Below are 27,152 nucleotides of genomic sequence, written 5' to 3'. Positions count from 1 at the left end.
CAGGAAGTGGGCCCTCACTGCACACCAAATCTGCCAGAACCCTGATCTTGACTTCCTAGCCTCTAGAATTGTGAGAAATAAATTTTTGTTGTTTATAAGCTGCCCAGTCTATGGTATTCTGTTATAGAAGCTCCAAGGGACTAAGACAATAATAGTTCTCATCACTTGTCACTACTTTACACTTGGGTCTCCAGACCTCTTCCTATTACATGCCTGTGGGCATTTGAATTTGGGATCCCTGTTGCAAAACAAGTATGCCAATTCTCCACAGCAATATAGGAAAAGGGTCTTTTTCAATTTTGCAATTATGGCATTCAAGTTACATTCAAGATTTATTAATATGAGGGTCACTTCCCTGCACTCCAAGGAGAGCTCTATCTGCTGACTTGGATGTGGATCTTTTGTGCTACACAACAAGAGAATGGGAAAAGAGGAGGAATGGAGAGACTAGGTTGGTCTGTACTGTAAAGAGGAGCCGGGAAAGAGATGACCAAAAATGGACAAGGGAAGTCATACAGTTCACGGGTGAGTTCAGAGTAAGTTGCAGGGTAAGATGTTAGGAGAAGAAGGTAAATTTTTAAAAGCATTGTTATCAGATAAGAATTGGATCCCTGTTGGTGGAAGTAAAAGATGTGCACACATGTGTAAATCCCCACAGAGACTGCACCACTGGGGACTCCAGCTTGTACTAGGGATATGGACAGAGAGCCTAGCACACTTTCTCCATACACAGGAATGAATCCATTGTTGGCCTACCTCATCCATAGATAAACTCTCATGTTCTTCCTTTTCCTCCTCCTCCTCCTCCTCCTGCTTTTCTTCCACTTCATGTTCCTCCTCTTCCTCCTCCTCCTCTTCCTCTTCCTTCTTCTTTTTCTTCCTCCTCTTCTCCTTCTCCTTCTTTTTCTCCTCTTCCTCCTCTGTCTCCTCTTCTTGAACCATCACATTTTCCTGGTTCTGGGATGGTTTTAAGGAGCTGTCTCTTTTAACTTGCATTTCTTCTAACCCCTGAATAGACTCCTCTCTGGACTCATCCATCTCGTCGCTCAGTGCAGATTGTTCCTGCTGGCTCGCTGCCATCTCTTCATTTAAGGAAGACTCGATGTCTTGATCTTCTCCTTCCATCTCTTCCGCTAGCCTGGATGAACTTGTTCCTGCGCTTTCACTGTCCTCACTTCTGCTCATTTCCACTTTAGCTCTCTGTTTACTCCTCCGTTTTCTCATACTCTCCTGGAAGAGCTTTTCCTGTGCTTCTGTTGATGACCAACCCCAAAGCACAAGGAAAAAAATGTTACCAAGGTCACCTGGATTGGGCCAGCTGGCCAACAAATGTACAGAGTGAAGTCAGAGAGGATCAGACTTGAATTATAATAGTGTTACCTGGTTCCCTGAGTTTGAAAATGACTTCCCCATCCAAGGTCTACAAAGAAAAAACACAGGACACTGAGTGAGAAGCACTGCCTTTCCCAGAACGCCACTTCTAAGGGCATCTCTTTTAAGTAAAAGGACCCATCCCTCCCCTTCATCTGATACAGGCCTTGATTACTTATTTCACTGGGATAATCAGAGTATTCCCAAACCAGGGAATCAGTTTTCTTTAATCCCAAGCAGGCTAGCAAATCTTTTTATCACACAATAGGTGTTAATAAATAAACTCTCATTCTGACATTTTGGTAGTGATCTGGGGCAAAGAGCAAGAAAGTATAAATTGAGAGATGCAAACAGGCGGAAAGGAATCTGCTGCTCCCAGTGCTGGATGTGAACATACAGAATGAACATAATTTACATGACCTGGGAACCCCTTCATTAACCCTATAAATTCTGAATGAAGTCACGAATGTACTGTGTTGTGGATAATGTCGATAACATGACACAGTGTGGGCTGTAGAGTTTGCAGTCTGGATTTGAATCCCAGCTCCTTTCAAGCTGAGTTACCCTGGCCAAGTTCCTTAAGCCCCACGGGACTCAGTGTCCTCCCTTGTGACACGGAGATCCTAATGGCACCTAAACTTTAACCCAGGCAACCAGACTGATCTCAAAGTGCAGATGGTAAGCCCACCCTTGTATAACTTGAGCTCCACCTTAACCCAGGTACCATATGAAGCATTTACTAACAAGTGGAACAGAGCTCCATCCAGAGAGGAAGGATTCTCTGAGGATCTGGGGACCCTGTATATATGAGAAAGCCTCATCTAGTTTCAGTGTTAACCACAAGTATTTTCAGGTCTGGCCATACAAGACTCCGGCTGGGTGTGTGGGAAAAAGACAAACTCTAGGAGTGTTGGACCAGGACATTCCAGGTATTCATACATTTACCCAGGGAGCATTCATTGTGTCTGAATCATGTGTAAGACACTGTGCTAAAGTCAACTGAAGCTGAATCAAAATTAGTGACGTGTACCTGCCCTTCAGGAAATATCCACTCTGGATGCTCTGTAACTGCTGTATTTGACTGCAATAGATATACAAACACATCCAGACAGAGAATGCCTGAATTCAGAGCCCTTCAACCTCTTTTAATCTAAGCAAGAGATGGTCTCTTTTAGAAATGCCTCTAGCTTCTTCCTCCTTGATTTCCTGATAGATTCTCACTGGGCAGGAGTTAAGAAAGGTGTTCAAAGTTAAGGCAGATCAGAGCTAGAAGATATCCTCTCCCCTTTGCTCTTTGGTGAGGGGCTGGGTTTTTGCAGCCCTGTCCATACCTGTTCAAAAATCTCACGAACATAGAAATGTTGGCTAAGGGTGGAGCTGTAGGAGTTGAGTTCTCTCAGTGTGAGCACTGGGTACTCCATCACTTCCTTTGTCAGGGTCTTGTGGAAACACTCATACCTGGGAGGGAGGGAGGCAAGAACTAAGTACTGCAATCATTTGACAGCGCAATTTCATATCTGTGAATGGTCCTTACAGAATTAGATGTACAAAGGCATGAAGACTTAAGGTAATTCACAGAGAACTGTTTTTAATATTGAGAAATTGGAACTAATCTTAAAAAGCTAATCAATTGGGAGATGGTTAAACCATTATGAAGCATCCATATTAAAGAATTCTACATGGATATTAGAAAATAGTTGGGGCGCCTGGGTGGCGCAGTCGGTTAAGCGTCCGACTTCAGCCAGGTCACGATCTCACACTCCGTGAGTTCGAGCCCCGCGTCGGGCTCTGGGCTGATGGCTCAGAGCCTGGAGCCTGTTTCCGATTCTGTGTCTCCCTCTCTCTCTGTCCCTCCCCCATTCATGCTCTGTCTCTCTCTGTCCCAAAAATAAAATAAACGTTGAAAAAAAAAAAAAAAAAAAAGAAAATAGAAAGATATCTGCAGTTATAGATATATTTGCATTGGATGATCTAGACTTTATTTTAAAACACTCTGTATGTGTATATATCCACATAAAAAAATGTACATGTCCACAAAAGAAAGATGTGGGCAGAAATGAGGGGAAATTTTCTACATGTTTGTATTGGTTAACTTTTTTTTTCTTTTACAAAGAACACATATGTTTTAAAATTTCAAAAGGTAGTAGGAGGGCCCATCCCCTGACTTTTTAAAAAAAATTTTTTTAACATTTATTTTGAGACAGAGAGACAGAGCATGAACGGGGAGGGTCAGAGAGAGAGGGAGACACAGAATCTGAAACAGGCTCCAGGCTCTGAGCGGTCAGCACAGAGCCCAACACAGGGCTCGAACTCACGGACCGTGAGATCGTGACCTGAGTTGAAGTCGGATGCTTAACCGACTGAACTACCCCTGACATCCCAGGGGATGAGTCCCCCATCCCCTGACTTTTAAACTACATGGCCCTGGGGTGCCTGGGTGGCTCAGTCGGTTAAGCGTCTGACTTTGGCTCAGGTCATGATCTCACAGTTCGTGAATTCCAGACTAGCATCGGGCTCTGTGCTGACAGCTCAGAGCCTGGAGCCTGCTTCGTATTCTGTGTCTCCCTCTCTCTCTGTCCCTTCCCTGCTCACACTCTGTCTTTGTCTTTCTCTCAAAAATAAATAAACCTTAAAAATTTTTGAAAAAAAAAATTAAACCACATGGTCTTGAAATAGCCCTCCATAAACATTTCGGATCAAAGTTCTCCCTGGAAGCTTCTGTGTTGGCTGAAAGCAGACCTGCTAAGGACCAGTAGGAGATTCTCCAAAGCTAGAGGCAACATTTTCATCTTGAGCTTGCTAAGCACACCCTGGACTCGAAAGCAGGTAGCCTCTGACCTTGATTATGAATTTCAGGCCATCCCCTTCTGTCTTTTGGGGTCTGGCCTTCCTACCTGTGTTTCATATTCTTCAGAAAATCTTTGGCCTTTTCCAGGTGAAGCTTCAGTGTTTCCTCAAGGCTTTGCTGCCTCAGTTGGTCCAAGAGCTTATCAAGGTGGGCTTCCTGGGCCTGGAAGTCATCCCCAAAATAGGAAGAAGTAGATGTGAGTTACCAAAGCTCAGAGAGGGCATGTGAGTGGCATACAGAGACCCTGCCACTGCAGATGCAGGCACCCCAGGGCAAATGCAGGACTTTTTCCTATAAAAAGGGGCACCAAATGTGCCACCACATTTACCTTCAATATTCCAGGCTCTTCTCTCTGCCTATATTCTTCTCTGTCTACATCCCTGGAAATCCAGCTCAGATGGGACTCCTCAGGGACCACCTGTCCCTTACACCCACCGGGCCCCGGCAGGCCCCCACTACACCTTCCCATGGTGCCTGCTCCTTGCTCTCCTTGTCACCAATTGTATTTGAAATCAGATGCTGGGTGTGCCCCTCCATTCCCTAGACCTTGTGAAGGCAGGTGGGGTGGGGGCCCAGATCATCTCCTGGGGGCACAGGGTGACTGCCGTAAGTAAATGCCCCACATCCCTGGTCTGTCTGTCTCTTATGCACACTCTCTTACAAACACATTTGGATCCAAGGACCCATCACTAGCCCAGACCTGACTCAGGTACAGATTTCTTCTATGACCATCCAGGCCCATGACCAAGGTGAGCCTTGGTTTCTCCATCTGTGCAGGTTTTTTAGCTTGAGGCTTTTACATTTGAGTCTAAGATAAGTTTGGGGTTAATTTTTATTTACGATGTGAAGTATACATGGTGGGATTTTATTTTTTTTTCATTTTCTTTTTCTGGCTTTGCCTCTGAATGCTGGCTAAGGTTACAGGCCACCAAACAGAGTCATCTGGGCATTGACAACCTGGGTGTGGCCCTTTCCTCATTCCCTGCAGGGGCTCCCCTGGGTGCCAGGAGCCACACCTGTTCCTCCAGGATGTGCTTCTGCCGCTGCTGTTCCATCCTCTTCTCCAGCTCCAGCTCCTGCTCGGACAGCGTGCTCTGATGTGCCTCCCACAGCCTCACGGCCTCTTGGAAGTAGTTGAGGAGATCCGAGCTCTGACATTCTGTCTGCTTGGCCAGGTCCTCGAAGGATTTCTGCAGGGGCAGAACCCAGAGAAGGGGCCCAGGGTGGGGAGAAGGCCCTCCCTCATGGGGCTCCCTCACCAGCCAGTGGAGGTCCCACGTCGCCAAGGGCTGGCTGTCACTGCCTGGGCACCATCCTTCAGGGTCATCTTCCTGGATCCCACATTGGCTCACGGCCCTCCCTCCTCTGGGACAGCTTCTGGTCTGCCCAAAGCCAAGCCTTCAGTTTGGCTGACCCCGAAGTCCCATCTCTAGACCTGTCCCATGCCCACCGAAGTCCCTCATGGGAACAAGGAGAAATTTCAGACCTAGAAGAAAGAAGAAGCCATCCTAGACACCAGCTTGGGCCCTTGGGTGGGCCACACCCATCTCAGCCTGGGAATCTTTCCTTCTTTGGAGTTTCTTGACTCTCAGCATCTGAGCCAACCACCACACTTTGCTGTTAAATCCTCACCTCTCCCCATTTTATAAATGTATTTTATGCATTCATTGGGGCCAGGGGTCAGCAAACTTAGCCTGTGAACTGAATTTTGCCTTCGGTCCATTTTTGTTTGGCCCTGAGAGCTATGCATAGATTTTACATTTTTTTAGCTGCAAAAAAAAAAAAAAAAAATCAAAAGAAGATATTTACTAATGTGAAAATTATATGAAATGCAAATTTCAATGTCCACAAATAAATAAAACTTTACTGAAACACAGCCACACCCATTCGTTTCTGCACGGCCCCTGGCTGCTTTTGGGTGACAGCAGCAGAGCGAGAATTTGTTACAGAGACCTGACTGGCTCACAGAGAACTGAAATATTTACTATGTGGTCCTTGCAGAAAACGTTTGCTCACCCAGCTCCAGACTCTAAGCCTCTTGGGGGCGGGGGCTTATTACTGCTCCTGGCCCTTCAGTGCCCAGACTCAGCAGGGGCTCCAAGGAGCACTCGCTACCTGAGTCCTGTGCAGCACGCGTGTCAGAGGGCAGCTGGGGTGTCGAGGATGAGCCTGGAGCACCAAAGGGCTGGCTGTGAAAAGGGGGATGGACTCACTAGTGACAGGAAAGTTGAAGGCCCCTGGACTCCTGGTCTTCTCACAGCCTGGCACTCCGGGTAACGCCCCCTCCCCGCTCCCCAGCCGTGCGGGTCCCCAGCTACGCACGTCCAAGAGCTCCAGCTCCTCTTCCACCTTGCTCTGGAGCACTCCCACCATCTGGAAGAAGTATGGGCTCACCAGGCTCTCTGCCTCCTCCTCAGTGAAGGCTTTCCAGTCCAGCAGCTGCTTCTGGAGGGGAGCAAGGCCGAGCCTGGCTTAGGACCAGTGGGGGCTTGACCTCGGTGCCTGGCCCTGCTCCCCGAGGGCTGCCTCTCACCCACCCTCAGGGGAGACCCTCACAGCGGGGGAGATGGTCCATCTTTATGGTCCGTCCGAGGCCAGGTGCTGTGTGTTGTCCCTGTTGTCTCACAGAGTCCCCTGAAGGTGTTCCAATTAGCCCCGTTTCACAGATGAGGAAACCGAGGCTCAGAGAAGTGAAGGAACTTGCTGGAGGCCACACCTCCGGCAAGGGGTGGGGCCGGGATCTGAACTCAGAACCGACCTACCATAGATTCTACAGGTATAATCAGGCCTCAGTGTTGCTGCACGTCAGACCCGGCTCCTATTTCCTAAAACTGAATTATGTCAACTGGCAAGCAGGCTCTTCATATTAATAAAGCCTTGTTTTTTGCACAAAATCTACTATAAACCAATCTCCCCCAAAATGAAAACTTGTCCATAGTTGTATACTTCCGATGCTGCTGAATAGGAGTAACCAAGTGCTCTTCCTCTGTCAAGTCTAATACGCTCCTGGGGTGTGTGCTGACTTCAGCTTATCCCCTGCTGTGCCCGACAAAGGAAGGGAGGATGGGCACAAGGGTCAGCACCCAGGACTAAGGGCCACTGGGCTCCTGGGAGGTCCCAGGCAGCAGGGGGATGGGAGGAGGCTGTCAGGGTCATGGTCCTGGGAAGGTTCTCCTAGGGCAATGGTTTTCCTCCCTTCTCTCCCTCCAGGCTTTACTTCTGAGGTTTGGCGCCCTGATAAAGCTGACTGACAGGCATGTGGCTGCCCCGAAGGCCACAGAGCAAATGGGCAGCCCTTGGGCCCTTTGCAAACTTGGTCTTCTCATCGCCAGATAGGGCCAGGGACACCCACCCTGCAGGAGCTTGTAGGATTCAACGCGAGTGTCAGCCCACAGGGATGCAGCACCAGCCCCACACGGCACTGTAAAGCACTCTGCCCCCTGTGAATTCTGCTCACCTCCGAGTCTTGGTGGCAGAACAAAAGCTCTACAGACTCATGAGGGGTGAAATAGCAGGAACTTGTTGGAGCCAGGATGCAGGGAGGGGGCATATCGACAAAACATCTCCCTGCACCCCAGAAAACCAGGCATTGTAATCGAAGCGGTTTGTGAGTGAACTCACCATCTCACTCGGTAACAGAGGCAGGCGGGGTGGACCGAAGGGCTGGGTGTGACAGCAGTGGTGGCACTACTTATAAAAAGTGAAGCCCTGGAAATAACCTCCCCCCCATACGACCTCCACTGAATAAATAATGTCAAGTGCTGTAAGTGGTACAGATGGTCAAGGTTGAAGTCTGACATGATCAGAGAGTGTACAACTTCATCCGTGGGGTCAGGGAAGTCTTCCTGCAGGAGGTCATGCAGGGCTATACCTTGAGCGATGGGTGGGAATAACTGGGGGTGGGGGGTCTGGGAAGGGGGATGCCCAGAGGCCATTGAGGGCCTGGGGCACGCGAGGAGGAAAAGCAGGGGATCCAGGCTGGAGAGGGGCAGGGGCGGGCCAGGAAGGGCACCCACCTTGCACTCCTGCACGCGGGCCAGGCACTCCTGCCAGGTCTTCTCGTACTGCAGGCGGATCTGCATCACACAGCCCATGTGGTAGGCATCTCCATGGGCAGAAACAAAACATGTCAGCTGCTCTTCCAGAGGGAAGAGGGGAGATTAGAGTTTCCCCTTTGCAAGGGAGGCAGTGTCTCCCTTTAGCGAAGATAACTGAGGTGAGATCATTGGCCCAGAGGCTGGAATCTCCTTCCTTACAAAGTCCCAGACAGCCCAAGATAAGGACCTCAAATGAGTTGTCTTTATCTGCTTTGAATCCATTCTAACCCTCATTCTTGACTCCATTTCAAGGCTAATAAAACCCTTTTCAGATGGCTGTACCAAATCATAAAACAAGGGTGTAAACTAATCAGAGTTTACAGATCGTGTCTGTGGTTAATTCCTTAAGTGAACGGACTAGCAGAACACTCAGATGCTGACTGATTGATTTTCTCTCCTACGCTTCTACTGCTTCCCACTTTACAATCAACTCAGCACAACTCTTGGTATAGAAGATAAGCAGCTGATGTTTAACGTTCCTGGCAGTTCTAGAAACTGAAAGACAGCACAAAGATGCTGCGGTGGTTGGTCTTTGACAAGGGCTGAGGAAGAGGATGGGGCAGAGGGAAGCTGGGGATAGATTTAGGACCCCAGGGAGGGCAGACATGCAGTGGAACTGTGAGGAGAGGCTCTGAAGCTGGTTCCTCCATCCCCAGGGCAGCTTCCTACGCCGGCACATCCTCACCCTGATCTGTGCTTCCACACTCCTGTACCACGCTGACCTCTTCCCGCTCTGACCTCATCGTCTCCAGCTCAGAACTCTGTCCTGGGTTCCCACTCCCGCAGGACGAAGCCCAGCCTCCCCCACAAGGTCACGTGGCCAGTACAGTCTGGCCCCTTGGCATGTTCCCGCCTCACCTGCCATGTTCTCCTTTCCCCCAAAGCCCCAGCTCTGTCTTACCCCTGAGCCTTCTCATGTGTGCTATTCTTCCTTCCTGGAAAGCTCTCCCCAGCCCTGGGCTTGGCTGACTCTAACTTGCCTTGCAGTTCTTGACCGGATGATCACTTCCTTGGCAAGATCTCATATGACCCTTAACCAAGCTGTGACCCCAGAAATACGCTGGTCACCTGTCTGCTCTGCTGTAACAGCCTGCGTGGTCTGATTCTGCTCTGGACTGGAAACACCCAAGGGGTGATCCACCCTGTTGGTTACCAGGGCCCAGCACCATGTCCATCTGTAGGAGGTGCCTGATAAATGGCAGCCATTGCTATCACCTAGGGTCTTGGGACATTTACCCTCGGCATTGTAAGTATATCTTTGCAATTCTTTTTTTTTTTAATGTTTTTATTTATTTTTGAGACAGAGAGAGACAGAGCATGAGCAGGGGAGGGGCAGAGAGAAAGGGAGACACAGAATCCAAAGCAGGCTCCAGGCTCTGAGCTGTCAGCACAGAGCCTGATGTGGGGCTCAAACCCACAGACTGTGAGATCATGACCTGAGCCGAAGTCGGACGCTCAACCGACTGAGCCACCCAGGCGCCCCTACCTTTGCAATTCTAAACCTGAGAGCCCTGGGAGCAATGGTGGGTACTATTAACCAAAGTACCCAGGTCAAGTGCAGGTGTGACACTTCATCAGCTGTGTGACTGTGGGCGGGATACTTCACCTCTCTGAGTCCTTCTCTATCACAGGGGGACAATGACACCACTGACCTTACCAGTTGCTGTCAGCCCCAAAGGAGATGGAAATATCATATATCTTCTAAATCAAGGCTTGACAAACTTTTTCTATAAAGAGCTAGATAGTAGATATTGCCGGCTTTGCCAGCCATAACGTTTGTGTTGCAACTACTTGTTTCTGCTATTGTAGAGCAGAAGTGGCCAGACACAATATATAAGCAAAGGAGATCAGCTGTGCTCCAGTGAAACTTATTTGCAGACAAGCAGGGACCCATGGCTAGGAGTTTGAGGGCCTTTGATATAGAACATTTTTAAATATTACCATTTATTATTGAACACTCTCCATGTAAGCCAGGCATTGAACTACAACTGGACTGTAGGCTGTAATTCTCATATCAACTCCACAAGGTAGGTACCTTTATTATTCCTCTTGAGATCCCTATATTATACAGGAGCAGTTTAAAGCCAAGAGACACCATGACTCCCCCAGGGTCACAGAGCTGGGACAACACAGAGCTGGGGGTAAAACCCACAACTCTCTGACTGCAAGAACACATGTTTGGCATCTCACATGCTTAGGATCTGACCCCCAAGCTGTCCTCACAGGAGGCCATTGGAACCATTGCTCTGACTCCTTGCTGGGGTCAAGGTTCAGGGGTCAGAGTGTGTGGCTGGTGTGGCTGCCAGCTGCGCAGTGACCAGGAAGCTGTGGGAGGGAGGAAGAGGGCTCCACCAAGCAAGGTTTCAGAGATCCTACATGAACTCCCAGAGTTCACTCTTCCATCTACATTCCCTCCTTCCTCCAGGGGGACTTGCCCTCACCCCTGAATTCATGATAGACTCTCACAGAAATGATTGGCTACTACTTGAACAGAGTTCTGAAGGGACCCGAGTGGAATCCCACAAACTTCACTCACCGAGGTGCTTATTTAGGGAGTTGAGAGAAGAATGCCATTCAGTCAGCTGAGCTTTGCTGTAATTGGGGGGCAGAAGGTCACTGGGGAAGGAAGATATGACAAGTAAGCCACGCTTGGGTAAAATGTTCACTTACCAGAATTGGTAGCATCTTCAAGGAATGTAGCCCCAGAGTAGTATCTATATAAATACTGAAGAAACAAATGATGTGCTGGGGATTCCTGATGCCAAAAAATATCACTCATAAAAGGTCTTTTTTAATATCAACAAGTCTGCTATTTAGAAAATCAAATTGAATTTTCCTAATGGGAAAAAAACCAAACAATTCACATCACTTGACAAAGAAAGGAAGTCTACGTCTAGGAATAGAATCCAAGATAACGATATGAAATGCATACAAAGTTTATGCATTAAGAGAGTTGCTTAACAGTACTGTTTATAAGCACTCAAAAAAATCATAAATAAATTTCATATCCAACAATAGGGATCTAAGTAAAGTACAGTGAATTCTCTTGTGAAGTCATTAAAAATAGTGTTGCAGGGGGGCTCCTGGGTGGCTCAGTCAGTTGAGTGGCCAACTTCAGCTCAGGTCATGATCTCAGGGTTTATGAGTCTGAGCCCCACATCAGGCTCTGTGCTGTCAACCTGTCTGCCAGAGCAGAGGCTGCTTGGGATCCTCTGTCCCCCTCTCTCTGCCCCTCCCCCACTTGTGCTCTCCCCAGAATAAATAAATATATTTTAAAAAATACTGTGGTAGGGGCACCTGGGAGGCTCACTCAGTTAAGCTTCCAACTCTTGATTTCTGCTCAGGTCATGGAATCAGGAAGGGTGAGATCTAGCCCTGCACTGGGGCTTTGCACTGACGGTGCAGAGCCTGTTTGAGATTCTCTCTCTCTTCCTCTCTGCCCTACCCCCCAAAACCCCCTGTCTGCCCCTCCCCTCTGGCTTGCTTGCCTTCGCTCTCTCAAAGAAAAAAAAATAGTGTGGCAGATTGAAAGATGGACAATATCATTAGCTCCTCCCGTCAGTCTATTTCTCCACCCCTGGGGCTGGGCTTGGCCCCGTGATTTGCTTTGGCCAATGAGACATTAGCAAACAAGTGGAGGCAGAGTTGGAAAGGCTTGGGTATTTGCCTTGCCCTCTCCTGTTACAGGCAGACTCTGCCACCACCACCAGGCCTCCCAGCTGGGATTAGCCTCCTGGAGACTGAGAGAGCAAGTGGAAAGAACCTCAGCTGCCCCAGCCTAGGCTCCAGATGCAGGAGTGAGGCCACTCTAGACCATCCAGGCCCAGCCAAGCCAGCGCAGACCAGGGGGAACACCCTGTGGGAAACAGCCCGCAGAACAGCGAGAAACAAGAAATTCTGGTTGTTTTAAGCCACTAAATTTTGGGTGGTGTTTAATGGTGTGGAAAGATGATCAAGGCTTTGCAACTTTAAGTTGTACGTTCCAGCCTGTGTTTGTAGTATACACCTCCAGACACAAATTGTGTCGTGTCTTCACCCCTTTCTATACTCCCTGTGAAGGAGCTGCTGGGTCGCGTATCTGCACACCCTTGCCTCTGATTTCATAGAGTAGCCTCCAACTTCCTCAGGTCAGGTTGAGTCACACACCAGCTCCATGCTCTGCCTGCAGATGCTGCCATTTTATAGTGTTTCCCAGTGGTGTCCAGAAGCACCAGGGAATACATTTTTCTCTGTGTCTTTGGCCCTGTCTCTCCCTTCCATTCAGGCAGGTAGCCAGCCAGCGCCATGTTCACAGTCTGTCAGAGATATGGTGGTGCAGAAAAGACAGCAGCCTAGAAATCTTTCTGGACTTTGTTCTCAAAGACTAAGTTCTGGGGAGAGCCTAGAGCACTGATGATGGAAGCCTGAGCTGGAGTGGGCCGAGAGCCCTGCAGGGGGAGATGGGCTGGCAGCTGAGAGCTGAGGACCAGGGTTCTCTCCTCACCCAACAGAAGGGGGCTGGAGGCAGGGGTGGACAGAGAGGATGGCAGGTGCCTGGCAGTGGCAGCCTGGGTCCTGCTTCCTGGTGGAAGACTGTGGGGGCAGCTGCCAAGACCCAGGTCCCCGGAGGGAAACACTGCCTGGGCATGAGGACATTCGGGCTCAGGGTAGCCTCCTCAAGATTCTCGCATCCAGCTGTCTGGAAAGGGCAGCAGTTGCCCTCAGGCATGTGGGTGGATCAAATATAGAGGAACAGACTCTATCACCAGGCCTGCATTGGATGGGGTTTCACAGTTCCCCTCCATGGACAGGACCCCAAGAAAAACTGAGTTTTGCCCAGTTCAGGGACTCAGAGTCAGAAATAAATATAGAGTGGGGCACCTGGTGGCTCAGTAGGTTAAGCGTCCGACTTGGTTTAGGCTCAGGTCATGATCTCACGGTTCGTGAGTTCGAGCCCTGCATCGGTCTTTGCAATGATGGTGCTCAGCCTGCTTGGGATTCTTTCTCTCTCCCTCTGCCCCTCCCCTGCTCGTCCTCTCTGTCTCTCTCTCTCTAATAAACAAATAAACTTAAAAAAATTTAAATTAGTATAGAGTTACAGGAAACAAGAAAAACTATTTACTTTATGTTGATATTTTTATTCACCTTGTTAATTTTACACCTGCACGAAAATGTGTCTGCCCTGAAGGAGACTGTGTGAGGTTCTAATTGTCACTGATACTTAGAAGAACTTAGGTTCTGTGGTGGGGAGACAAGAGGGTAACCCAGGGTTACCAGGGTTAGGGGTAGGAGGGCCCAAGTTTCATAGGAAAAGGAGGAGCATTTCCCAGCATGTGAAGTGTCTCCACTTGCAGAACCACGCAGGCTCCATCCCTTTACTGAGGGTGGATGCTATAGGACCCCCACATAGTGGGCTTCCAAGGTCTAGAACATTCACTGTGCCCCTCACCAAACAGCTTATTAAGGATCAGAACTGAGTGGGCCTCTACACATCCACAGCCTCTAACAGGTTCCCTGTCTGATGGCAACAGCCTCCTCACTGACCTCCAGGTTTCAGCCTCAGACCCTCCAACTCACCCCCGAAACCGCAGGGCTGCTGGAGACACTCTGCTCCCCACCAGATCTTAGAAAAAAATCCAACCCCTTAACCTGGCCCCTCCTCCCCCACTAACACCCCACCCCCTTTGCCATTGCCTCCTTCCACGTTTCTTGGCACAGTCACACTAAACTCCTTTCCCCAGCAAATGTGTCATGTTCTTTGTCACCACTGGGGCTGGAACGCCCCAGAACAAAGGCCCAGCCAGCCAGCGCAGGACCAGAGAACAAGGAGATGGCCAGGCCTGGAGGATGCCCCAAGAGAAGGGTCAAGGCTGAGGACTGTGACTGCCTCCCCCATGAACCCCCAAAGGCACCCATCCCCAGGGACCCCTCTCAGTGTACCAGATGGTGCAGAGATGCTCCAGCCGCTTTTGCTGCAGGGCTTTCTGGTTCTTCAGCATGCTCTCTATCTCCTTCTTCACGTCTGGAGGAGCCCGGATCCTCTCACTGGCCATGAACTCACTGGGTGTCCAGACACGTTGGCACCATGGAGAGGAGGAGCAGGGTGGGGGGGTGGGAAAGAGGGGATGAGGCCCATGGTAAGAACATTCACAATCTAAGCACCCTTACACCACTTCAGCCCCTCCCTCCCCATTGTAGGCCTCTGGGGCAATGATGAGAGGGGGGATCGAAGAGCCAGGGGGCCACCAGTGAGACTCTGGAGTTAAGAGCATGTGACCACTGGGCACAGATCCGGGTGTGGGTCCCGACTGTGGCCTGCCAGCTCTGTGACCTTGGGCAAGTCAGTCCCTTCCTCTGAATCTGTTTCCTCTTCTGTAACGGAGCTAATGAGAATACCTTCCACAGCAGGACCCAGTGAGATATTGCAAGCAAAGCCCCTAGCACCATGCCTGACTCACGGGAACTGCCCAGTAAATGCCAGCTCCTGCCATCACTGTGGATGATTACTGACATTTGTAACTTCCAGGCCCAGACCTAGATCAGTCACTTTCCATAGAGCACCTTGCTGATAATCACTGAAACCCTGTCACTGGCGCATCATCACGCCTGTCTGCATAAGGAGAGAAAGGCTCCGAAATGTTCAAGTGCTTGATCAAGGTCACAGGGAAAGTACAGGTGGAGCCAGGTCTCAGTACGCTTTTCTTTCACCCGGGGTGTCAGACTCTGGTGTTCTCCATCTGGAAATCTAGGTGTACAGATGGCCTCCCATCCCCAGACCCACAGCACAGACAGACAGACATTCTTTGGCATCCTCAAATATCTTGACCTGACAAGCAAAAGAAAGCCTTGTTTGTTGGCTAAAAGCTGCAGGATCCTTGTGTCGGTATTAACAGAAGTGCCACCTGGCAGAGGAAGCAGGGAGATGAGCCCTCTCTTCACCCCTGCTCCCATGGGGACCAAAGCCTGAGGGACCACCATTTGTCTTGGCCCAGTAACACAGGGTTCTGAGTAACAGTCGAATGGAAATTGGGAAGATAATCAGACGGGTGTTTTCAAACAATTTGTACTGTGATAATTCAGAAAATGCTTATGCGATAACATTTATGAAGAAAATAAGACAGAAAGTGACATATACAGTATGGGTCTAAAGAAGCCTGGGAAGAAATACACCAAAATATCAGCTGTGCTTCTCACTGTGGTGAGAAATTAGTAATGATTTTTAATTTCTTTTTTATACTTTTATCTACTTTAACTTTTAAAAAGGAAAAGAGCACATATTTTTACCCCCAGAAGAACAGGAGTGTTTTGGAGCGAGGACAGAAAGGAGGGTGAAGACCACCGGCTTGCTGGGCCGGCCTTCCAGGTGGGCTGGGGGGAGGCTGTGGGAAGTGTGGGCGGACACGGACCTGAAACTCTGCACCAGGGCCTGCTTCTTGAGAGCCTTCCAGGTGTCCACCAGGCCCTGCCAGCGGTGATGGGCCTCGAGCTCCTGCTGCAGCGTGGCCTCCATCAGGTTGACAAACAGCTGGGCGATGGCCCTCCGGTTGCCCAGGAGGGCCTGGTTTATGACCTGTGGTACAGGTGGGCAGGCTCTACATGAGGTGGGGGCTCTCCAAGGTCAGAACAAGGTTCAGTTGGAGATGGACAGGGGGAGGCTGCAGAGGGGCCAGGTGAGGTGCCGGCAGAGGGCCTGGGGCCCAGCGGGGCTGAGTAGGGCAGTGGCAGCATCTGAGGGGCACTGAGGGGTCACTGGGCACTCACGGAAGTTGCCTGGGGCTGAACAGCCGTGGACTGTGACAGGGGTCTTTCCTGAAGACTCACCTATGAACCTTGACTTAAGCATGTGCCTTCAACCCAGCCCCAAGACCGTATCAGATTGTTAAAGAAGCTGATTTTAGCTCACTGGAGATACGTACTCCAGTGGGTTCTTAGTGTTTAGCTGTTTTCTTTCCTTTTCTTTAAATGAATTTGTTCCAAAAGCAGAGTGCTCATGCCATCAGGGACCAGTCAGTCACCTATGGTTGTGATGAGAACGAAGACCCAATTACCAAATGAGACCAGGGCTAGAACATTCTTCTGCAGTCCTCCCAGTGATCCTCACCGGGCATCCTTGGAATGGCAGTGGGGACAATTCTTCATGGTGTGGTACTGTTCTGCTTTTAGTAGCCTGTCCCCCTCAATGAGAGCAGTCTCTCCCATGCCCCCAGGGAATGGAACAGCCAAATGTCTCCAGAATTCCCCAAAGCTCTCGGGGCACCTCCCTGGAGCAAGGGTGGGAACCTGCCAAGCTCAGCGGGTAGACATTCCAGTAACAATTTTCACTGGAACCTGAGTTTTATTGCTGGCTCTACTTCCTAGCTGGTGGTGGGGGGAGAGGGGGACTGGCAGGTATTTCCTAAACCTCCAATTCTTCAGCCATAAGGCGAAGATAATGTTATTGGCAGCACAGGGATTCTGTGAAATTAAATGAGATAAATGCACATAGAGTAAGTAGCAAGTGCCTGTTGTTGTAATGAGTAAAATACGCATATGGACGTCAGACATTGAAACATCCCCGGGATACTGCTCTGACCCCACCTAAGGGATCAAATGGATAAAAGTTAGGAACTCTTGTTTCTTTCAAATGACAGTGGCTACTGCTGAGACCTCTTTTGTCACCCCCTCCCCCCAACAGGTACTGGTTTAAGTATCGTTACCCCTGTTTTATGGGCAGGGAGTTCCAAGTGCAGGAGCGGAGTTAGTTTGGGAGCTTGTGTGTCTGGGCAGTGGAGAGGGAGGTCTGTGCTCACTCCCTGTCTGTGCTTCATCCAGGACTCCAAGATGTGGACCCGAACAGGAGCCCATCTGTGATTCTGAGTGCTGGGTTCCTTTCACCCCGTGTATTGCCGGGAGGCCTCCGCAAACCCGGCTTTCTGCACAGGCCCTAGAAGCCCATGCAAGCAAAATGTGCTTCTGAGTAGCCAAAGGAAGCAACAACATGGATGGGCCTAGAGGGTATAACGCGAAGTGAAATAAGTCAAAGAAAGACAAATATCGTATGATTTCACTCATCTGTTGAATTTAAGAGACAAACAAAGAAAAAAAAGAGACAAACAAAAAACCAGACTCTTAACTGCAGACAACTGATGGTTGCCAGAGGGGAGGGGGGTGGGGGGATGGGTGAAACAGGTGAAAGGGATTAAGGGTACACTTGTCATGATGAGCACCGAGTAATGCACAGAATTGTTGAATCGCTGTACTGTGCACCTGAAACTAATATAACACTGCATGTTAATTATATTTGAAGAAAATACATACACACACAAACATCCGTACATAGTGTCTTTTCACATGGCAGAGGAGTCAGGCTTAACTCTGACTTTGGAAATATTATGAACAACCTTGAATTTCTTGTTTTCTACACCCAAAGAAAGCAGCTGGGCGAGGGTGGGGTATGGACAGGGAAGCAGTGGGGACAGAGACCGGAGACAGGCCTGGTTCAGCACTAGACGCTGATGGCCAACAAGAAGGCAGACAAGCACCACTAGGAAAACAAACGGAGCAGGCTGGGGTCACCTGTGAGGGCACAAACCACTATGAGACCAGGACAGCTCCACCATCCAGCACCTATTGCATTGCACATGGTGGCTGAGACACGGCTCAGTAGGTGCTCGTAAAACCGTCAGTGATGAAACCAGTGCTGCTGTGTTAGGTAATCGGGATTAAGACAGCAGGGATGTAGGACACGCACTTTAGAGAGACTTCTACTGAAAATACTTAATAAAAACTCTGGTTCTGAACCCAAGCGACTAACCCGAGTTAGTTGGAAATGTGACACGTGAGAAACCCATCGGTCCTGAGACACCAGGTTCTGGGGCATCCTCAGGTCCCGCCCCTTCTGTGGGTTGATCCCCTGCACATGAAAACCACTCACCATGGCTTCCTTATTTATCAGCGTGTACACGTCGGGCTGCATGAGATAGGAAGTTTTCTCTATGATTTCCACATATTTCTTCAACACGCTTCTGAGCTAGAAACAACAAGGTGTCATTGTTAATGACTTTCTTTTCCTGGAGACCTGCAAGCAAAGAGACGATGCCTCACAAACCCCACAGGTGAAAATCACCAAGAGCCCATTCACAGGCCAACTCACTTTATCTGCCCGAGAGAACTCGGTCGAGGTCAGTGTCTCATCCAGCTCCTTAATCCCCTGCTTCTGGAACTGGAACTTCTCAGCCACCTGATCCCACAGCTCCATCAGGGTCTATACCAAGAAGCTGGGGTCAGGCCGGGAGGACAGATGGCAGGGAGGGAAGGAGTGGGACCCCGGTGGGGCAAGCCCAGCCACAGGGAAGCCCTACTTGGATGGTGTAGTCTTCAAGGTTGATGTCACTTTCCACCTTTTTGAAGAGCTGGTCGATTTCCTCATCAGACGCCGCCAGCTTTTTTAAAAGAAGTGCTCCTGGCTCTAAGATGAGAGGTTCCATTTCCTACAACAGGCCAGTAGGGCAATGCCTGTGGTCTCAACACCACCAGGGCAGGGGGAGCCCGTCCCTTCCCCCAATTCTCTGCCCTGTGGTGGGAAAGTGCTAGCTGTGGTCCTGCCTCAAAACTAATAATCATTACCTAGACCTAAGGAGCTAGGATTTACTATTCACAGCCAGAGCACAAGGGCAGGCACCATTTATCTGGGCATGTGCCATGTGCTGGACACTCTGCTCTAGGCTAAGCCCTTGTCCTCAGACTCACTTGGTCCTCACCACAGCCTGTGAAGTAGGTACTGGCATCAGGCGTGGCCCATGGTTGGGGCTCAACAAACATCCATTAAAGAAGTGGCCAGTGAAAGGATTCCAAGTTTACTTCAGATAAGGAAATTGAGGCTCAGTTATGTTGTATGACCAAAGCCACAGAGTCATGGACAAAAGTAGGGCTCATATACAGTTGGGACAGATGAGTAAAGCAATGACTGGCTGGGGGAGCTTCTTGGTGCTTTGGGTACAGAGCCAGCTGCATGAATCCAAGGGAATGACAGAAGTCAGAGAAGACATGGGGAGAGAATGGTGACTGCAGTCCAGGGCTCAGAGAAGAAGGGCAAAGAAGGGCCTCATTTAGGGAATATTCTGGGGACCAGGGTGGTTAGAGACGGAATGTCTCTGGAGAGGAACAGAGAGCCAAGTGAGGGTGGTACCAAAAGGCCAGATAGCATGAGGGGTGGGAAGCCAGAGGGCCAGGCCCTTTGGGCCCTCATTAGTAGGACTGCGTAGGGAGATCATGGGCTGGGCTTTGGCATCAGCCCTGGAGTCCAGTTCCCAGCTGGCCCCTTATGTGCCAAATCAGGCAAGACTTTGTGAGCCTAAACTGTAAAGTGGGAGTAACAGTGGTACCCGACTTAGAGACCTGTGCTCATAACGAGCGCTCATCATGAGCCACTCAAGCTGGCTACTCTGATTTCATCTACACCACTGGTGAGCCACTCAGGGCCTCTGAGCTGGGCAGGAAGGGAGGGTGGGTGCAGTGACAAGCCTGCCTTGAGAATGGCCCCAGAACAGAAGGGGAGAGAGGGAGGAGTCTTACCATCCCAATCTGAGCAATCTCCTCCTTAAAACTCCCCAGAGCACTCTCGTAGCCCTGCCTCTTGGAGTCTCTGTCCAGGGTGGTTGTGCGGATCCTCTCTGGAACTGGGGGAGAACAACAGAGGTGAGGAGGCTGCCCTCAGAGCTCCAAAGCAAGGGGAGGGCTCCCAGGAAAAGGCAGCAAGGCAGAAAGTGCCTTGGTTCAGGAGATGGACCCCCAAACCAGGTCACAGTGTCAGAGGCTTAAGGAAAAAGAGAAAAAACAAAGGTGATCTGTAAGTGCCATAAGGAATGAAGTCTCACATACACAGTTAAATGCCAGAAAAAGTTTCCAAATGGTAGGTACAGAATGGGACCATTTATGTTTTTTTTTTAAGTTAATAGAAGCAAATACATATACAAAGAAGAATAACCAACACTTATATAGCACTTATTATGCACCAGGCATCGTTCTAACTCAATTACCACTCCTGAAGAGGCCAAGAGGCAGGTTCTATTTTTTCAGCCCCATTTTACAAGTGAGGACACTCAGGCATGGGGGTTAAAGAACAAACACAGCAGTGGCTGAGCAGGGGTTTGGACATGAGCCATCTGCTCTAGAGTCTGCATTCCCGTCTTGTGCTCTGCGGTCCCCTGAATCTGGACACCATGTGATTTCATGGTGGGGAACATTCTTGGGAAGAGAAGCAGTGCTATCATGAAGGGAGAGTTTTTCCTTTCTGTTTATCTCCTTCCTTTGCTTTTCCACAGTGAGCCTGACTGGCTCAGTGGTAGATAGCACATGTGACTCCCAATCTCAGGGTTGTAAGTTCAAACTCCATGTTGGGTGCAGAGATTACTTATGGTGAGTATGTATCATTTTTTTTTTTGATCATAAAGGAAAAGAACCTTCCTCTATAGTATGAAGGAAGACAATGTAGATTGAAATGCTCTTGTGAAATTGCAATAAAGCAAGGAATATCCTTAACCAGCTGACTTTCATCGGTAAATTCTGACTGCGCAGAGCCCCCTGCTCCCTCCCCAGCTCCCTGCACTGAGGAGAAGGTCCAGAGGAGTAGGCTCAAGGGAGGAGCCAAGGGGAGAAAGCCAGCCCTGCCCTCATAGCTGAACAGAGACTCACCTATGGTGTCCATGAGGCCCCGGACCTCTCTGGCTTCAATGATGCTCTCACTTTCTTCAGCTTTTTTCTTCTTGATTATTTCCTTTTCCCTGAGGCACAAGTAGAGGAAACAATAACTCCCAGCCCCCTCCCCTACCCCAGGGCAGCTCTGGCACAGAAGGGAGTCTTCAGAGAGACCTCACACATTGGTGATAAGGTCCACCCCATTCCAGAGAGCCCCGAGGCTATGCCAGACTCCCAACAGACGCTGCCTGGGTATCTGCCACCAGTAGGCACCATGGTCCCTAGACAAGAAATCAGGGTCTGCTTCTGTTCTGGCTGCAAACCAAGCGTGGGTAGTAGGCAAGAACCATTTCCACATGGGGAAACTGAGAACAGTAGGGCATGATCAGCCTGGGAAAGGCAGGCCAGTGCTGAGTATTCAGGATTTGCTCCTTCAGCAACTCATCATCCTATGAGGCAGTCACAATAACCCCCTTGACAGGGATGAGGGGAGGGCGCTTAGAGAAGTGATTATACAAAGCACAGCTGAGACTCCCTGACCCACATGTGTCATGCCAAGGTCCATGGTCCTTGGGGTTTAGGTGTGGGAGGAGAAAGCTGAGACCCCAGAACAAGCTATCTCAGCAGGGAGGACCAGGGTGAGTGAGAATGACCTTAGCTTTGGAATAAAAATCTCTGAACGCACTGTCCATAGGACAAGCACCACAGAAATGCAACAGGTCTCAATGACACCTGCCATTCCTCCAGGCCTCCACATGTGCAGCGCTTTCTAGTCATTTCTCATCCAATCCTCACTGCACACCTACCAGCAAGGAAGACTGCAGGGTCTAGACTGACCCTCCAGAGGTGGGTCTTTCAGTCTTGTCAATCAGGTGCCCGTGGACTAAGGTGGCTCTTTGGGAACCTGGGTGCTCTGACTACTGAGCTAATGGCTCTGGCTCCTCGGGCACTTGACCCGAGGACTTGGGTCTACACTAGTGCTGATCTATCCCTACCTTGGGCTCCTCTTCTGCTCACCCAGAGGCCCTGCCCTGGGTGAATGAACACACAGGTTCACTGGCTTTGGCTAGCTGAACTTTCAAGAAGGGAACAAGGGACTTCAGAGAGACGCCAATGCTGAGTTAGTGACCCCAGTCATTTTGAGGGTGGCAGAGCCTGGCAGGTTACAAACACATCTTTCTCCCTGTCACAGGCCACAGGAAGTTGTTGTCTAGATCTACGTCCAGGGCAGAGCTGACTTTGTCTCGGGAAGCTAGCACAGCACAATGCCAGCACCCTCTATGGAAAGTGTCTTTCCTAAAACGCTGTCCTGTGGATGCTAAGAGCTCCTGATGGATGCTGTATCTGGTTATTGGGATAATGGGTGACCTTAGGCTAAACTCTGGGGAAGGGGGGACCCTTAGGAGTGATAGGTAACTCGCAAGTCAGCTGAGAGGGGACTTAGACCCTTGTAGGAGCCAAAGTCACAGCCAGGGGCAGCATCAACAGGCCCCAGATGTCTGTGCTTCAATCCCCACACTGGGCATCAGGCACATGGGCTAGAGAACACCGACCTCCAGTCTGGGCTTGGTGGCCAGTGGGTTTGCCCATCAGTAGGTAGTTAAGGGTGCTGAGGGTCAGAAGCCTCAGGGGAGATTTCTCTGGGAAGAGTCAAAGGTCAGGTCATCTCTGCCCCAAAGCAGGTGAAAGAGAAAACAAAGACAGGTAGAGAAAGACCGACTTCCCCTGCCAAGTCCCAGAGGGGACTGCGGCTTGCTCAGAGCTTGAAGAGCAAAGGGAAGATCAGCTCCAGGCGCCCCAAGCTCCCCGGTGAGGAAGATATTGCCCTCCTTTTCCTTTTCTTTCCTTTCTCCCTGCTTGAGGAGTCTGAGCTCAGGGAGTTGAAATGGCATACTCAGGAATCTCAAATTTCACTCCTGATCTCTCTGCTCCTAGACCATATGCACCCATCTCAGGGAATGGCGCCTGCTCTGTCCACCCAAGCACTCGTGGTACAGACCTCAGGCTCTTGGGACCCCTCTCCTCCCTCCAATCCACCACCTAGTCTGCCTCTAAAATACACCTGAAATACCCTACTCTCCCTCTTGTAGCCCTACCAGGCTTAGAGGGACAGCAGCAGCCTCCTCCCTGGCCTCCCGGTCTCTTCTTGCCACTCCCTACATTCTGCAAACAACAGCCAAAAGGCCTTAAAAAGGCAAATCAGCTGCTCACTTCAGTAGTCCAAAATCCCGACTGTGGTCTGCAAGCCTATCCCAGCCTCATCTACCGCCCCTCCCCTCCAGGCCCACTAACTTCTTCAGCCTTCCAGAGTGGACCAAACCCTCCCTGCCTCCGCACCTTGCCCCATGCATCTATTCCCTCATCCTCTGGTCTCCGCTGAGGCCCCTCCTCAGGGGCTTTCCTGACCCCTGTGCTACCACTGTCCTCTGGGTCAGAGCCTTCCCACCTTTAGGGGGACTTGCCTATTTATTTATTATCAAGGCCTCAAGTTCCAGGAGAGTGGGATCCCCAGACCCAGTACCTGGTCCTAGGCACTCAATCAATAATTACTGAGAGGGGAGGAAGAGGAAGAGAGGGAGAAGCAAATAGTGGAGCAAAGTAGGTGCTATTACCTCTCTCTCTCAGAGGAGATACTGGGACTTCATTCCTAAATGGCACTCATCTTGTGTGAGGGCTTTCTGAGTTTCTAAAGACTCTGGCACACCCCCCCGGGTGGGGAGGTACAGTGTGGACCACAGGACCCACCTGTAGAGAACAGGATTTTCCGTGACCCAGTCATTGGGTAGGCTGTGAGCCCACTTCCGCTGCCGAGGACACATCGTCTCCCCTTCAGGAATATCCATCTTCTTCATCAAGGGCTTCCTGCCATTCTTTGGGGTCATGGAACTCTCCACAGCGCGCTTCCTGGTGGCTGCCAGAGAGCGGACCAGCTGCACCTGAATGCACAAAAGATCCGGTGGGGGGTCGGAACTGCAGACTCCTCAGCACCCAGGGCTCACTCTGCAGTCTTAGAAGGACACGTGAGAACTTGCCAGCAGGAAGGCACTTTGCAGGGAGGCCTTCAACCCTCGGGTACATTCCATGCAAGTACCCCCCAGAAGACATTCAGTCATCTAGAAGGGTATCTCTTAAGAAATTTAGTGAGGACCAAGATGCTTATCCTAGCATCTTTTATAATCACAAGGAATTAGAAAAATGGGGCTGTCCAATAGCAGGGGACTGGTCGAGTAAACTTCTTATGTCCCTCCAGTGTAATGTTAGGCATTTATTAAGAATGAGACTTACAAAGGACTATTTATGACATAGGGAAATGTTTATGATATGATATACCATAAAACATCTTAATTAAAAGCACAACTTAAAAAAATTATAACCCAAACTATACAGTGTGATCTCAAAATTTTAAACTCATAGAAAAATGACCAGGAGAAAGTGTGCCAAACGTTAAGAATGGTGTGCTGCCTCCAGGAGGCAGGATCATGTGAGTAATTTGTTTCTTTGGCCTCCTTATACTTTTATAATTTCCAAGCCTCCTACATAGAGCATTATTTAGGGCTCAGAGTAGGAATGAAAATTCCTTTTAAATAAGCAGTACAGAACATCAAAGGAAAGGTTCGAGTTTGTGTGTTTCTTTTAAGATACTGTTCTTGTCTGTGCAGTTTTTTATAGACAAGTTTTTTATAGGCAAGGCAATTCCAGCAACCTATTTGGCTGTCAAGAGAGTGTTACTTTAATACACTATGGGAAGTCCTGGATTAACAACTGGGCAGCCTCTAAACATCTTGAAGTTGCATTAATGCCCCTTGACATGCAAAAGGTCTGTGCAATACTGTTAACAGGGAAGAAGCAGGTTTCAAAACACTGTTATAGAATCAAACCCAGGTTTTAAAAAGAAAAATTAGAAACGCTTTGGTGCATAGGAAAAGGTCCCAAGACACCCACTGGTTAATTTTGGCGATTTCTGAATAATTTAACTTTTAATTTAACTAAAACTTTAATGTACATTTTTTAATTTTCAAGAACAGACATTCTAATATTGTATTCCTACACTTTAAGAACCAATAAGAATTATTTTTTAAATCAAAACAATTTCAAAGCCCTTATTTCATTGGGTTCCCGGACAAAGAAGCCTTCAGAGGGAGGGAGGTTTGGGGTGCAGAGGGAAAAGGGCACAGAGGGACACAAGGGACACACCTACCTCAGCCTCGAAGATCTGCTGGTAGACCTTCCCGCTGGGAACCTGGGTCACCTTCCCCACTGAGGACATCTTGGCCGCTGGCTGAACGGGGCGCCCCTGTTAGGAATTCATTGTCTGGGAATCATGTCAGAGGTTTGGAAACCGAAGCCCCAACCTCCAGGACAAGTCCTCCGCCTAGGACCTGCGCCCCTCCCCCCCCCCCCCCCCCCCCCCCGCGGGCAACCAGGCTGGGGCAGGACCCACCCCACTGCTCTGAGAAAAAGCAAGCCCCGCCCCCCTCCCTCAAGCCTCAGGGGTTTCATTTTAAGCAAAAGTAAGGAGTGGCAAAGAAGCAAAAAGGAGACAAACCTCCAGCAAGAACCGAACTCCCGGAGAAGGCTGGCTTTTCCGGCCACGCAGTGTGCAAATCCAGAGGACTTTGGTGGGGAAGAATAATAAATCGTTATTGTTTTGTGCTTCACTCTCCCAAGCTCTCCTGGGAAAAGTGCTCAAGGTGTCACCTTGGATTTCAACCTGGCCTTGACCCCCCAAACTGGAGCTGAACAAAGTTGAAGGATCCCTGACTCCCTCCTTCCCCCACTCCCCGCCAAGAGTGGACAAAGAGAGGCGGAAGTGGAGGGAAGGAGCAGCCTGACTCTGGCCGTGCTAATTAGGCACCTAATGTATGCTGAGAAGACCCAGCAAGCTCCTCTCACGCCACCAGCCCGCCAGCCTACCGAGGAGCGCGGTGCAGTCCCCGGCCATCCCCTCTAAACCCGGCCAATGGAGGGAGGCCCTGCGCCCGGGGCTGGCGCCCCACCTGCAGAAGGCACCACTAGCCAGGGCCAGTCCAGCCTCAACTGCAGCTGGACGCACTCGGTCTCCAAGGCAACGCAGAGGGGCGGGAGCCCCGCTGGCCCCGCCCTCACTTCCTTTCCGAGGAGGGAGGGGATGATGGCCCGCAGCCGCCCGAGCGCCCCACTGGGAGTGGGGAAACTGTTAGCAAGTATTCCCTCCAAGCCCGTTTCTCCTCACAGCAAGGGGGCGCCCCGGCGCTGTCAGGAGCGTCCAGAGCAGTACACTGAATGTTCTGAAAACTGTAGGAGACCTGAGATGTAACTCCGAGCCACGGCAGTCAAGAAAATCCACCCTGTCTTCTTTACTTGATTAAAACCAACCTCTGCTGGCAAGCAGCACAGTGCTTGGCTGTAAGATGCAGAAAGCCTCTCTAAATAAGGCCAGCTCTTTCTCAGATTACGAGATTGAAGGGCTCAGAATTCAGGCATCAGGCTTGTATGGCATTACAATGAAAAGATTAATTTCTAGGACTCTTGAGGTCCATTCATCCTCCCACCACTGCCACATAACCCTGCTAAAATATGGCTCTGACCTACCCTCTCTCCTGCTCAAAAGTCCCTCATCAACTCTGCAGCCCCTGCAAAATCCAACTCATTCTTAGATGACCACAGAGCACCCCCCCCCAATCTGGTTCCCACCCTGACTCTCCCTGCTTTAGCAAACTCTCCACTCCTCCTGCATATGCCCCTGCCCCCCTGCCCTTCCTCATCCTGCTCTTCTGCTGGGATCCTTCTCTTTCCGCAATCCCAGACCCAGCCAGCCTTCCACTATCAGTAACAATTATCCCAACCACTCATTTGCCTCAGCCCCTATAACCTCTCCTCTCTCTGGATGTTGATTGCAGTCAAATACAGGAGTTCAGGACCTCTAGAGTAGGCGTTTCCTGAAGGGCAGGTACACCTTATTAATTTTGACTTAGCGGCAGTTGCTCTTAGCACAGTGTCTTGCACATGATTCAGACACAATGAATGCTCCCTGGGTAAACGCATGAATACCTAGAATGTCCTCATCTGACACTCCTAGAGTTTGTCTCTTTCCCACACACCCAACCATAGTCCTATGTGGCCAGACCTGAAAATACTTGTGGTTGACAGTGAACCTGGCTTGAGGGTTTCCTATGTTTTGTGAGGTACTCAACTCCCCCAGA

General features: G+C 49.9%; 1 protein-coding gene across 1 annotated transcript in view; it reads right to left on the bottom strand.

Moving 5' to 3' along the window:
- CCDC180 (coiled-coil domain containing 180) overlaps positions 1-25,952 on the bottom strand; it is a 60,675-nt gene extending 34,723 nt beyond the window's left edge. Inside the window, exons 1-19 of the mRNA XM_042913554.1 lie at positions 25,885-25,952; positions 25,517-25,584; positions 25,169-25,264; positions 23,716-23,906; positions 20,968-21,056; positions 19,849-19,952; positions 18,636-18,764; positions 18,428-18,538; positions 18,209-18,304; positions 15,702-15,865; positions 14,236-14,355; positions 10,853-10,932; positions 8,236-8,324; positions 6,542-6,664; positions 5,236-5,409; positions 4,266-4,381; positions 2,703-2,829; positions 1,381-1,420; positions 757-1,253 (exon numbers count right to left, since the gene is read on the bottom strand). Coding sequence (XP_042769488.1) covers positions 757-1,253; positions 1,381-1,420; positions 2,703-2,829; positions 4,266-4,381; positions 5,236-5,409; positions 6,542-6,664; positions 8,236-8,324; positions 10,853-10,932; positions 14,236-14,355; positions 15,702-15,865; positions 18,209-18,304; positions 18,428-18,538; positions 18,636-18,764; positions 19,849-19,952; positions 20,968-21,056; positions 23,716-23,906; positions 25,169-25,264; positions 25,517-25,584; positions 25,885-25,912 — 2,442 coding nt within the window. The 5' untranslated portion in view covers positions 25,913-25,952. The remainder of the gene's footprint in view (positions 1-756; positions 1,254-1,380; positions 1,421-2,702; positions 2,830-4,265; positions 4,382-5,235; positions 5,410-6,541; positions 6,665-8,235; positions 8,325-10,852; positions 10,933-14,235; positions 14,356-15,701; positions 15,866-18,208; positions 18,305-18,427; positions 18,539-18,635; positions 18,765-19,848; positions 19,953-20,967; positions 21,057-23,715; positions 23,907-25,168; positions 25,265-25,516; positions 25,585-25,884) is intronic.
- Positions 25,953-27,152: the final 1,200 nt, after the last annotated feature.

This window comes from Panthera leo, chromosome D4 (assembly GCF_018350215.1).
Source record: "Panthera leo isolate Ple1 chromosome D4, P.leo_Ple1_pat1.1, whole genome shotgun sequence".
Classification (NCBI taxonomy): domain Eukaryota; kingdom Metazoa; phylum Chordata; class Mammalia; order Carnivora; family Felidae; genus Panthera; species Panthera leo.
This window is presented reverse-complemented; position numbering and strand designations above follow the sequence as displayed.